The sequence below is a fragment of the Melozone crissalis genome, unplaced genomic scaffold, assembly GCF_028551555.1.
Source record: "Melozone crissalis strain CALT ecotype California unplaced genomic scaffold, PUWL_Pcris_2 ptg000136l_1, whole genome shotgun sequence".
In the NCBI taxonomy this organism is placed as follows: Eukaryota; Metazoa; Chordata; class Aves; order Passeriformes; family Passerellidae; genus Melozone; species Melozone crissalis.
The window spans coordinates 565,918-579,780 of record NW_026535909.1 but is presented as its reverse complement, the minus strand read 5'-3'; the positions used below and the strand labels follow the sequence as shown (position 1 = coordinate 579,780).

General features: G+C 47.8%; 1 protein-coding gene across 1 annotated transcript; it reads right to left on the bottom strand.

Moving 5' to 3' along the window:
• Positions 1-409: 409 nt before the first annotated feature.
• ATP8B1 (ATPase phospholipid transporting 8B1) lies at positions 410-13,305 on the bottom strand. The gene is made up of 27 exons (XM_054293336.1): positions 13,125-13,305; positions 10,508-10,605; positions 10,095-10,208; positions 9,514-9,612; positions 9,353-9,414; positions 8,862-8,934; positions 8,684-8,754; positions 8,267-8,349; positions 7,949-8,107; positions 7,694-7,782; positions 7,231-7,421; positions 6,940-7,148; positions 6,499-6,542; positions 6,208-6,364; positions 5,460-5,648; positions 5,126-5,238; positions 4,734-4,898; positions 4,527-4,638; positions 4,246-4,321; positions 4,006-4,138; positions 3,496-3,781; positions 2,691-2,914; positions 2,197-2,280; positions 1,681-1,926; positions 1,390-1,528; positions 1,178-1,308; positions 410-661 (listed from the first exon to the last, which is right to left on the bottom strand). Exons 1-27 carry the CDS (start codon positions 13,303-13,305, stop codon positions 410-412), a joined length of 3,780 nt encoding a protein of 1,259 aa, XP_054149311.1.
• Between the last annotated feature and the right edge of the window lie 558 nt (positions 13,306-13,863).

Below are 13,863 nucleotides of genomic sequence, written 5' to 3'. Positions count from 1 at the left end.
GAGCACCCCATACGCCATCATGTCTGAGCAGTTAATGAAATGGAGCACACAAGCAAAATCGCTTTCAATGACAAGGATGAAATGTAGATACAGTTTTATACCAGCATAGTATTCAAAAGTGAAAAGTCTGCAATTCCAGGCATCACTAAAAACAGACACTGCTGGGTTTCCATTCCCAGCACGTGTATCCCTCACTGTTATGCAGAGCACTCACACAAGAATCAGTAGTTCCACAGAGAACTCTTGGCCTTTCTGTGCTCCCAGGAGTCCAAACCCAGAAACTTCTGTGACAAGACATAAAAATCTTCACATCCTCGTGCCAGGTGGTTGAACAAGCTGCTGAGCTCGTGCGGAACAGTTCTGTGCAGTCGCTGTGACCAACAGCCCCGGCCAGCAGGCGGGCAGTCCCTCAGCTGGCGTCCCCCGTGTCCCCGGTGTCCCCGGTGTCCGCGGTGTCCCCGGCGGCCGGCGCGGCCAGCACGGCGTCCAGCGGGGCGCGCCGCTTGCGGATGCTGCGCCCCGAGGCGATCAGGTCGGCGTAGCCGCGCTGGTGCGAGAAGGCGTAGGCGGAGCGGCGGGCGGACACGCCGCGGCGGAACGCGCTCTGCCGCCGCTTCCACTGCTGCTCCTCCAGCAGGTACTTCCGACGGTTCCTCTGGATCTGCGCGCACGCAAACACACCGCGGGCCGTGCGTTAGGCAGCATCGCCACAGCCGATCTGTTCTCATAGCTGTGTGCTGGCTCGAGGCAGGGCAGATTGCCAAATCCATCCCCTACACTCCTGACAAGTAGCCCTGGCACTCCAGGCCAGCCTAAATTAAACCCAAACTGGGGCCCTCAGCAGCCTCATGGGGTCTCAGTGGCACCACCAGATCTCAGCCAGGCACACGAGGAAACAGCCCCCACTCAGCTGCTGCCTCTGGCCAGCCCTGCAGCCTCTCTGCTCACGGGACCCAAGCCAGGCTTGTGTCACTCTCTGAAGGACACCATCACTTACTTGTCTCTAACATCATCACAAAATCCCAAAACGGCTTGGGTTGGAAGGGACCTTAATGCCCATCTCGTCCCACCCCTGCCATGTGCAGGGACACCCTCCACTAGCCCACACCTTAGCACTGACACCAGCCCCTGTAAATAAACACCTGCCACATTCACCCAAATACCAGATTTCACTCACTTTATCGCTCTCTGAAGGCCAGACTGTCATGGACAGAAAGCGCTGTGCCACTACAGGCAGTAAGCAAATGGCAATGGTTAAAATCATGGTAAGCCAAAGGTATGGCTGCCGCAGAGCATTCGGAGCAGCTCCTGGGAATAAAAGGAGCAAAAGTTAATTTATGACAATAGTACATCAGACAGGACTGAGAAGCACAAAGCACCAGGACTCACCTGTGAACTGAAAGACAGAAGGGAAGAGAACATGGATTCCAGCACTGTGAAAGTCAAATGTGAGCCCAAAGTAAAGTGCAATACTCCCAAATACTGAAAAAGCATTTACAAAAGTCCAGTAAGACGTATCCAGGCCAATCTAAAAGCAAACAAAAGTGCCAAATGAGTTTCTTAATTCCAAATAATGTCAATTACTTCTTACATGTTGTTACCTTTCTAGTAGAGAAATTTAGAACAGTGAGCAGAAAGTGTTCTCAGAACACCATAGCTCAGGGAACCAAGCTTACTTGCCTGAAAATTGACCACAAATATCAAAGAGGATGCTGCTGTGACAGCAAAGGACTGATAATCTGCAGGGCCTTCTCCATCTTGTCCCATAGATATAAGGTAGGCTCCGTACGGGATGAAGAAGATGATCAGTGAAGTTACAGCTCCATGGAGCAAACTTATAAAGAACTTCTTGTAGTTGAAAAGTAAATCTCTCTGACCCAAAACATAAAGTCTGGGGAACCGAAGGCTCAGTTTGTCGCTCACATCCTTAATAAAGAGGAAAAAGAAAAAAGAAAGTTGTTAATTGTTGTTCTTAGCCTGAGGTTTGGAGAGTGAGAGGCTGAACTATACAGTGTCCCAAAGGGAATGGCAGATCCCTTTATCTTTCCAATAGCAGGGATTTGCACAGAGTAATGCAAAAGGAAGATGTTCTTCAAAGCCACAAAACCAAACCCCTCTTGTTTCATGGACAACCAGTGTAACTTAGACCTGGTGACAGGTGCCTTTGGATTCATTGCTGTAACAACATGGGGGTACCTGGTCGAACAAGCCGACGAGCAGGACCGGGAGGCTGGAGTACAGCACGTTGTACACTGTGATGAACCAGTCCTCGTAGGCTGTCTGCAACAGAGTGGGAATTGCAAGACTTGGTGATTTCATTTGATTACACCCTTCCCCTCCAGTTCCTGAGAAAACTCACATGTGCTCTACTACAGCTTTAAGTTCCCTGTCTCGGTGTTCACCCCAAGGCAGCAGCACCTTGGCTCAAGGCTCTGCTGAAGCTCCTTAGGCTGTGTTAAGCTGCCTCACTCCTGCCAAATGTTCCTCCCTGTACAACAATGACCTGACTTCAGTGCTCTGGAATCATACCTAACTGCTTGTAACTAACTCACTCAGTACTCATCACATCCTCTTGCAGAAATCACTGGTGACAACTTCACATTCCTGACACTTCCCAGGTTAAGCCTTTGCTGTTCCATACTGACAGAAGCACCTGCCTGTTGCTATCCCACATGAGCACAGCTTCCTACCTGGGCAGAGAAGCCATTGAAGAATGAGTACCAGATGTGGACCAGCGTGAAAGCGAAGTTTTTGTAGAAGAAGTATCTCAGGAACTTGCACATCCTGATGTAGGACCAGCGCCCGTGGACCAGCAGCAGCCGCTGGAGGTAGCGGAACTGCCCGAAGGAGTAGTCGCTCGACATGACAGCCTGCATGCCCTCCTGGCCACTGATCCCAACTCCAATGTGGGCAGCTGGGTGAGGGACAAACACCACACACGAGGTTGGACAGAGGGACAGGAACACGACCAGGGCCATTTCTACTGTCACCTGCACTGTCCCTCAGTGCTTGTTCTGCCAGAATGCACCGGGAAATTTGACCAAAGGAGAACCAAGCGATGGGACAGAGTGAGTAAAGTGCTGAACAAACTGGCCAGGCAGTTTACAAACACCCTTGGGACACAAACCCTATCCTAGACATTTTTTCCTCACTTGCATCTCTTGGGAAGCAGAGCAGGTACAATGTGGGACGGCTAATGCCACCAGGCAAGAGGCAGCCAAGCTACTGCTTTGGTCTTTATATTACACTCTGTAATACACAGCATGAGAACAGATTCCTGCTCAGGGAATGTCTACAGAAAAAAAAATAGATCAGGAAAAATCACTAACCATTTCCTAAAGTGCTTCCTCAGAAAGGGAAACAGGCACAGAAGCTAAAAGGCCCACGGCAGCAAAGCAGATGGAAGAGTCTTCTGACAGAGAGGGACAGTGGAGAGACCGCAGGAGCAGGCCAGAGGAGATCTGTCCTAGCGGGAGAGCTTGACAGCTGCCTTACTTTTGATCATGTTCACATCATTGGCCCCGTCCCCGATGGCCAGGGTGATGGCCTTCTTGTACTTCTTCACCAGCTCCACCACCATGGCCTTCTGCTTGGGTGTCACACGGCAGCAGATCACAGCCCTGCACTCGCAGGCCAGATCAACAAAGTTCTTCTGCTGCTGCTCCTTGTAGGCCTCTGCCCTTCTCCTTTTCTCACTTTGTTTTTTCTTCTCTTCTGCTGTTCTGGGGAATTTCAGTTTAAGTTTCTTTTTCTTCTTTTTCTTCTCCAGCAGGATTTCATTCTGTGAAAAAAATAAAATGTACTATATTCTCTTCTGCACCATTTCCAGTCCTACTCCAGGCACTGCCTAACAACACACCTGAGGTCATGATGCTCCCAGCATCCATTTCTGGCATTTTAATGAACTGCTTGTGCAGACAACGGAACAGAGTCCTCAGTGAGAGACACTGCAGGCTGGTGGTGCCCCAAACCCCAAACACTTGGGAGAGCAGCCTTTGTACATACCAGCCAGGAGCCAGTGATGATCAGAGCCCGGTCTCTGCTGCCCTGGAAGAATGGCTCGTTCATTCTGAGAGAGGAATGTGGACTGGAGCCAGCCCTGTTCCTCTGGTTTTCCAGCCTCGTTTGAAGGAGAGCACTGCAAAGAGAGGGGGAAACTGTACTGAAAAGTCAAGGATAAACTTTAAACTAGGTCAGTCCCAGACTGAAAATCCTGAAAACTAACTCCTCTGTACTTTTACTTGCCTGGTATCTTCTCCATAGCAGATGGCTGTGTCCTCTGTTAGGAGTTCACAAGAAAATCCAATATTTTCAGCAGTTTCTACAAAAAAAAAAAATTAAGAGAGGGAAGTATTTACTGAAAGTTCTGCCACAAACAATTGTTAGGAGCAGCCAGAAGCACCTCAAGTGCTCTTAAATAATTTCTGATTTATGTTTCAGTATGAGAATTCCCTTTAAATGCCACAGTGCAGATGAACAGGAAAACATCCTCCTGTTTTTAGCTGTTTGGCTGTAAGTAACCCCACCTTTTTTGTCACCAGTAAGCACCCAGATTTTAATGTCTGCTTTGGAGAGTCTGGAGATAGTTTCTGGAACTCCATCCTGTAGTTTGTCTTCAATAGCTGTTGCACCAAGCAGCTGGAAGGCATTTGAAACACAGGTGGTTAGTAGCACTGAAACATGTTTCTTTTAATATAAGAATTGAAATGTACTAAAAATGTGCAGCTCCTTACAATCAAGTTTTTTTCTATTTCCTCATACACTTTGTCCAGAGCTTCATCCCGGTGACTTGTAGCTAAACTGGCCTCCAGAAACTTTTTATTCCACACTTCAAATTCATCCTGGCTTATGTCTCTATAGCACAGGCAGAGTGTCCTGAGAGTTTCATTTGCAAAGACCTGAAAAATAATTAAAGCCACACATATCACAAAAGAAAACTCTTCATCTGCAATCCAAATATAAGGGTAAGAACATGAGCATTTGACAAGTTTGACAGAACAAGTCCAACTTTCAGAACCAATTGCAGATTTCCATTTGTCTTAGCTTAGGAAAAGGAAATTAATAACACTGTTGTCAGAAAGAAACAATTTTTGTTTTAAAAAGTGCATACAAAATACAAACATACATCAAGGGCCTCTTCTGTGGCTTCTCTCTTGACATTGCAGGGGTGCAGCCGCTCGTAAATCACCGTATCAGCCCCTTTGCAATACAGCCTGATACTGCCACCGGACTCTCTTACTGCGGAGGGAAACAGCACAGCTGGCACCCTTACATCAAGGAATCACTTCAGATTGGATTTCTCAGCCTACTGCCAAGTACCTAAGTGCAAGACGGCGTTTCTCCTTCAGCGGGCTCAAACGTGCCCCAGGACTGGTAATTCTTGACCCCAGCTCCCTCTGCACATCCCTTTTCGCCCCTAAACAAGAGACCTCCACGCAGGCCGGTGGCAGTCAGCTTACCAATGACAGACATCCTCTTCCTGTCGCTGTTGAAATCCAGGATGGCCAGGACATCGTAGGTCCTCTGGACGCCCATCTCACTGATGGTGATGGTGTTCTGCGTCCGGGACAGGAACACGTACCCGAAGTTGCGCGCGGCCGTCACCAGGGCCCCCTCGTCCGGGGACGCTGCCTGGTAGTGGAGCTGACCTGCAGGACGGCAGCCAGCACACAGCTGGGGGTGCACTGGACACTGCTGCAGCACCCGCCAGCAGGGCACACCGAGAGCAGGGAGCACAGCCGCCAGGCTGTGACACCTGCTGCCCAAACAGGATCGGTCCTCAGACTGCAAAACTCCACGTTTGCTACCTCAACATCCTTATTTCTCAATCCAGTCATTTAAACATTTTCAAAAGAAGCTCCAAAACACACATCCTTGGCCAGAGACACCAATACAGTGAGGGGAAACAACCCCAAAAACAGTAGGAACAAGAAAGGACAGGACACTGTTGGTATCATGGAGATTTCACAAGGATGGGAGTAAAGCAATATTCATATTCCATGTTGTAATTGAATCTTCCAACCCATGAATTCATGAATTCAAAAGCTGATCACCTCTACATTTAGTTTTGTTTAATTTAAAAGGGCAGCCTAACACTCCTTCCTTATGGTATCAGCATTAGTTGCAGATGTCTCCCTCGTGGAACTGAATTTGAATTATTGTTTTCTGCTACACAAGGAAAACAAACTAAGCAAAAGCCACACTCACCATCAGAAGTGTCAGCCATGACTGTGTGACAAATAGCAAGCAGAAAAAAGAACTTCTGGATTTCTGGCTCCTTTCCAGCCTTTATTTGCTCTATCAGATAGTGATCATAGAATAAGAACTTCCCATCTGCGTACGCATTCCAGCTGAAATCAACTTGCTGCGTAGACAACAGGGGAAGAGAGGCTGAGCCACCAAGGTGCCGCTGCTTTGTGCCCACCCGCACCTCTCCGTCCCACGGATGGGCCAGGCGGTGGCTGGGGTGGAGCTGGCATGGAGCTGGCACGGACCTACCTGTGCGTGGCTCTGGAGCTGCCCTGCTGCATCCCGGCAGTCCCCTGCAAGGCACAGCACAGCTTTTACAGCCCACCACAAATAAAACATATCCACAACATGTACTGCCACTGGAGGGGAAGGGAAAGGACAAACTGCTGCTCACACTAAAATGTCCTTGTCTGTTTCTTGACTTTGTCCTCAGAGCATTTCTTGTGAAAGCAAATATGTACAAAATTGCCCAAATTACCCTAATTTTCAGTTTTTCTGAAAGATGAGAAGTTCCCACTAAAGTTCCATTATTTCCACTTTGTAAGTGGGAAAACCCCAACAACTCAACTCTATGCTTTACCCAGTGCCAGGTCTAAATTGTGGAAGTTCAGCTGCAACTAGGAGAACTTGTATGTACCTGCCCTCCAGCAGGTATTAAAATTCCTCCTCCTCCTGCTTTGCACAGCTTACCGTATCTTTGCCCGTTTATGCAGCACTTTTTAAAGGTCATGATGTTCTGTGTGAGGGTTCCAGTCTTGTCAGAGAAGATGTACTGGATTTGGCCCAGCTGCTCGTTCAGCGTGGTGGTCCTGGCCTTGGCAGCCGTGTCCTTCTCGGGGTAGTACATCTGCAGGTCCCAGTTGATGAAATAGCTCTGGCCAAAGCGAATCACTTCCACACTGAACGAAAGAGAAGGGAGGTTCTCACTCCAGCTGCAGCTCCCATTTCCACCCAGTGACAGCTCCTCAGGGACTGCCCTACCTCACGTAGAGGGAGATGGGCACCATGGTGTTGAGGACAATGATGTATCCCCAGAAGGTGAGGAAGCCCCGGTAGGCAGGGCTGGAGTCCTGAGCATCGTACAGGTACCAGGAGGAGTTGCCAATCTGCTGCTCCCAGTAGGTGTGGCCGATGGCCAGCCCCGCCGACAGCAGGATAAGGACCACGATGATCTGCAGGGCACAGAGACCCCCTCACACTTCAGGAACATCTGCTCCACTAAAATCCCAAATCCCCATGCTCCTAACAGAATGTGACAGGTATTTGTGAGGAGAAATGGAGCCATCATTTCCCACAAAGGCACATTTCAGATTTCCTCCTATTCCATCCCAGCTCAGCAGGCCAGAAAAAAGTCAAAACATATTTATTACATATACACAGGAAGAAGCTGCCCAACTTCACATACACTATTCTCTTAAAATCAGAATTTAAAAAAAAAGCTTACAGTATAAACCATGTAGTTCATAAGGGAGTCAATTTTTGTCCTTTTAAATCTTGTCTTTCCACTGTTTCTCATTATTTTTGTGTCAGCACCTAAAAATAAAGAGTGAAAAATTTAAAAAAGGGAAAGATAGGATAAGCAAACACATGCCAGTATTACAATTTTACCAAACTGGGACATGAAATACAGTTGGTGTCTATAGGATGAAGATTCTTTTTCACTCTACAGGTGTGCTTTTAGTGGGGAAATATTACAGACCTGCAAATATGACCATTCCATGGCAGAAGTCTGTGTTCCTGATCTTACAGCCACGCAACAAAATCTTATCAGCATCCAGGGGATAAATTGAGTCTCTCCAGGATAACATTCCTGTAAACTTATCCAGCCGGTTATTGGGTTCTTCACATTCAACCAGACCTAGAAAATGGGGAGGAGAATGTGTTTAATGTACAAGTTCAATCCAAATGCATTGACTTGTACCCAACATCAACATCAAAGTAGCTTTGCTTTACTTTTATTGACTTGCAAACAATTTGAGCTAGGTTCTAACAGCATTAGGTGTAGAACTGTACCAACCATCAAAGTCTGCCAGGGCACTTTCTTCCTGAAGGTGTCTGTGTGTCACCTCTAGGGCCATTTTGAATTTTAAGTTAGTCTCACTAAGAAGAAAAGATAAAAAGGTGATTTTATTAAAACCATGGGTACAGGAGAAAAGTTTAAACACAATTAAATTAAGGTACCACCACTTCTCTGGGCAACCTATACTAAAGTAAAAAATAAATCCATGTCCTTCCCCCTTTCTTCCTATGTCACATTCTCCAACACTTTTGATGTGCCTGTGGACAAGTTTTAATGATTCTTGAATTGTGGGAATCAGCAGCTGGATGCAGTTCCCCATGTGTGGCTTAACAAGCAGACTCTAACATACACAATCCTTGCTCTTTTCCTACTCAGCCCAAATTAACTCCAAGGCATCCTCAAGTAGAACCTTACCCATCCAGTTCAGCTGTCTCCACATAGCACAGACTGTTTGGTTCTGAGCTGGATAGCAGCAAAATATCAGCCTAGAAAACAAATAAATAGACATCAAGTAAAGCCAGGTAAAAATTCCTACAGAGCTCTCTTGAAACATCAAACAAATGTATCTGAAGCAGGAGCAAAAGGAACTTACAGGAACAAAAGTATTTTTCTTCAGACGAACAACATCACCAACTTTAATATCTTTCCATTTAGTGGCTTTGAACCTGAAACCAAAGACAGTTTAATAATTATTACTTTTAATCTAGAACACAATCCACTCTATAAATCTTATAATATTGAACTTTCCTTAGGAAAAAAATGACCTTTTGGTGCGCTGTGGGTTTGCTTCTCAGAAACTGCAATTTAGCTGAGGGTCTACAGCTCAGAAGCCAACCTACCTTTTCTCTTCCCACTTCACCTAGCTGGGAATTCCTGTCCTGCTCTCCAAAGAAGTTGCTCATAGCACAGATTTAGTCCCAGAGAATTAACTTTAAATTACTGCTTCAAGCAATTCTCTTCCAGCTTCAGTTAGGTTTTCAGACAGAGAATAGAGCTGAGCCTTTCCTATCATCTACAGCTTCAGATCTGTGGCAAAGCTTAGCAACAGGGACAGGATCAGAGCTCAGGGGGGAACACACAAACCTTCCATCCTTGATGACATCACATGTCCTGTTATTGACCTCGTTGTCCATCCTGTGACGAGCCTGAAACCAGAGCAAACAAACAACGCCCTGTGTCACAACAGGAGACATGAGCTGCACTGGGAGGGTTTTGCTTTTGTATTTACAGAACATGGTTCTCACAATGTCATCCACCAGGTCTTTGACTGCAGTTATTCCCAGCACCAGGAGCAAGGGCACCAGAGTTGTGTACCATGACAGGGTACTTATTTCAGGAATCGCCTGCAAAAGACCAATAAAATCAGGTCAGCACGGGATCATCAATCAAATTGAAATCAGAGATATTTCACAGTGACCTGACTAGAGAAAAAACCAACATATCAGAGAGAATTTTAAGTCAGGTTGTGAAAATGAACAAAAGAAGAGTTTCGCTGTTACACTACTTAGGAATCAGCTTCCCTTTAACAATTGCACTGGCTCGTATAGTCTGGTGGTGCTTCTGATTTATGAGATGAACTCAAGAAATATCTTTTCCTCATGAAATTCATGAGCTCTGCAACAAGTTCATTCAAATTCTGTGCAACTAGCTCATCCCAGAGGCCTGCCATAGCTCATCTGGATTTGTGGCATGTTTCTGTTATGATGGGCTTGGTCTCTGCAGCAGTTCAGATAGTGGCCCTCAATTCCCTGGCAGGACTGAACTGTGGCATAAATATTATTGAGCTCAGATTCCCTTCACAGTGAGTACTCTCCATCTTGCTTACCTGCAAAATCAGAAGAACAAGGAAATAGAAGTTGGCTGCTCTCTTGAACTGTTCAAACAGATTCAGAGGTAGAAAAGTGATGGGGTTGTACTTGTATGTCTTAATTGCATTTCCCTGTGGGAGAAACCCAAACATCATCAGTGACACAGCAGAGCTTCTCCTTCCAACACAAATGTACAGTGCATATGTTTAAGTTCCTAATTCTCTATCTCACCTTAAACACGTCTCTTGACAGACTCTTCATTTTCCATTCCAAAACCCCAACCCAGTTATTCTTCCCCCCCTGTGCTGGAAACACTGAGGAATTGTGAACGGTGGCTTTTACACCACTCACCAGCCGTTCCAAAGATCTTACCGGGATTAAGGAAGCATTCTCCCGACAATTAGCACCTCACTGGGATAAAACAACTTACCGCATATTTGCTTTTCTTGAAGCACAGGAAGATTGTTCTCTTGAAGCCCGGCTGGTCATAGAAACGCTGGTCGTTTGCTTTAACTTGCCAGCTGCAGTCTGGAAGGGACAAAAGGAGTTGAAAAGTGTTGCAAACACGAGGGAACAAATCTGCCACTTTCAGGTTTTCTCTCTAATCCATATTTTAAAGGAACTTTCGGCTGAAGAAAGGCTGGTACCTGCTTTATAATACATATCCTTAAAGACACCTTTGCAAGGCATTTCCAGGCTGTTTGTCTTTATTAGCAATTCAAGTACATTCAGAGGAAGGGAGGAGCTTGCTTAACATTTGAAAGTTCTGTGGGACACCTGCAGAGTAACATTTACTCATGCTAAATTCCCTTCTCTCCCCTCTTTTGGTTGCCTCCGTGAGGCCCATGAAGCGCTAAGCACTCCAACCCAGGTATGTGTCTTGCTGGAAGTGAAGAGGTCAGTTCACCTTTTGAAGGCAATTAATTGATTTAACCATGCTGTGCCATGCTCTTCACTCACACCCATGAAAAAATATAAAATGAGTGCTTCAGATTTGTATCTTCAGCCACCAGTTTTGTTCCATTGTGAGAAAACTCAGGAACAGGAACTGCATCCATCAATATTTTCTGTGCCCGCTCTTTGACAGGCTTTTCCTCCCAGCCCCATCAGCTCCCGTTTAGCACAGACACCCCGGGGCCCTGCCCACATCCCAGGAGCTCCTTTGCCAGGTCTGGAAGCTGCACTGGGCCCTGCCCACATCCAGGAGCTCCTTTGCCAGGTCTGGAAGCTGCACTCAGGCCTTGCCCACATCCAGGAGCTCCTTTGCCAGGTCTGGAAGCCGCACTCAGGCCTTGCCCACATCCCAGGAGCTCCTTTGCAAGGTCTGGAAGCTGCACTGGGCCCTGCCCACATCCAGGAGCTCCTTTGCCAGGTCTGGAAGCTGCACTGGGCCCTGCCCACATCCAGGAGCTCCTTTGCCAGGTCTGGAAGCTGCACTGGGCCCTGCCCACATCCCAGGAGCTCCTTTGCCAGGTCTGGAAGCTGCACTGGGCCCTGCCCACATCCAGGAGCTCCTTTGCCAGGTCTGGAAGCTGCACTCAGGCCTTGCCCACATCCAGGAGCTCCTTTGCCAGGTCTGGAAGCCGGCTCCCGCAGCTCTGCCTGCCTGGGAAGGATGACTGACGCAGGCAGGGTTTGGAAACGCAGCTCTCCTGACTCAGGGGCCAAGCATCTCCCCTCTGGTGCAGCCCACAGGGATTGTCCCCAGTGCTGCTCTTCCTGGTTTCATGAGATCCTCCTCACCACGGACGGGGTGAAACTGCCGGCGGCACAGGCGTGGGCACGGCTGTGACTAACGCTTCAAAACCCAAAGCCAACTGCAAAGGTGGTTTTGTTTTTCCCGCCCACCACAGAGCAAATTCCACACTGACATATCTGGACTTTTCCTGGGACTACACAACTTTCATTTCCAGCACCTTGGTTACAAGGCCAGAAGATAATAGAGAAATATTTATCTCGAGGAAGCATGTTTTGAGTTAAATATTATATGCATAAGTTTAGAAAGTTACTAAGTTTGTCAAAATGACAGGGCATAAAGAAAAACAAAGTCTATATAAACATTTCTTTAACACATTCCAAAAACATTGCAGTGTTGATAAAACTGATCAAAAACTGACAAATTAGGTCTGAGGTAAAACCTGCAGGAAGGAAGCTCCTTGAAATTGAAGTGTAATACTAACACCTAATATTTGGCAAGCTGCTTTGGTAATTCATCAACTTTAAAGGATGTCATCATAAAAAAACTCTTAAACTAAACATGTGATGGGTGCTTGTAAAATGACAGCACGCAACAGTTGGTTATGAAATGAGAGCTGATCAGCTGTTCCCACACAAACAGGAAAAAATCTGTATAAATTACACAGGCTCTGGTTACATTGAAAATACTCTCCTTGCAGCATGAGAAAAGGGAATTCAGGGGAGCTACAGATGTTTCCTGGGCAGAGGTTCAGAGCAGGGATGGCAAAAAGGCTCCTCCCACTGAGGTTCTTATGCTGGCAGCAGCCACAGGCTGAACCTGCCGGCTCCTTTGAACTCCTCCTACTCACCTTTTACCTTTTAGGAAACTCATGAGGCTATAAAGTGAGCAGTGAGGTGGGAATCTGCTCTGCACCAGCAGAAATCCAGGGAAAACACTGAGCACAGCAAAATGCTTATGCTGGAGCCCATCTCCAGAGGGCTGGGAAGCCAAGTACCTGAAGGTCTGTCTGAAAGGTTCCCAGAGCACAGGCCATGCACATCCAGGGCCTGCCTTAATTAACAGGAGGTCACCATGCAGCTCATTATCTTTGCACAAGGAGCGGTGGCACAGAACTGGGCTGCAGCTTGGAATGAAGCCGAGTCTCATTCTGACATTTGTTAAACTGAGCTGCCATCAATTTACTCCTCCAGAGTCAGATAAGCCATTCCAAACCATACCTGACACATAAATACGAAAATCCAATCGGTCCCCGAGGCTCAGGCTCTGCATCCAGCTTGGTGCACTGCCCAAAGCAGGGCCAGGGTGCTGTTACCTTTCTTGCCAGGCTCTCAGGCCAGGGTGCTGTTACCTTTCTTGCCAGGCTCTCTGCTCTCCTCGGAGTCCCTGCTGCTTGGGTTGGGTCCCAGTTCAGCCCCAGGCTGCCGGCCATCCAGCTCGTCCTCCGTTTCGTCGTCGCTGTACGGCACCACCTCATCGTTGGGCTGGGAATCCTCCTCGAAGGTGGTCTCCGAGTCCCTTTCGGAGATCATGCTGCTAGCACCCTGCCAGCATGGGGGACAAGTTAGGGACAGGAGCTCACCAGCAAGTGCTGGCAACCACATCTGCAGTTTTACCGTGCTGGTGCTGCTCACCAAACCCCACATGTGACACCCCAGAACAGCGCAGGGCACGGGCTTGGTTTCCCAGCACTGAGCAGGAGCGGGGGCAGCTCTTGCCCCAGGCAGCCCTTCATTACTGTTCTGCTATGTGTAATTACACCCTGCAGCCCAGGAACACCGTGTGCTCCCAACACAGGACGTAGGAACTGGGGAGCACACAAACACGTCTCCCAGGGGCCATTACATCATGCCCTGAGGAGCCACAGGAGCTGGAGCCCTGCTTGGCCACAGTGGGACACGGAACTGGGCACGGAGCGCCAGGGCAGACATCCAGGGTTCAGTCACACTGCTGATCCTCCATGCCAGCCTGCCCGGCCTCACCCAACCCAGCCTTGCTTCCTCTCTCTTCCCATGGCTGAACATCGGTGTTTGCCACTGCAAGATCCCACATCTCGCTGCCCAAACACCCGAGGACACCAGGGGAGGCAT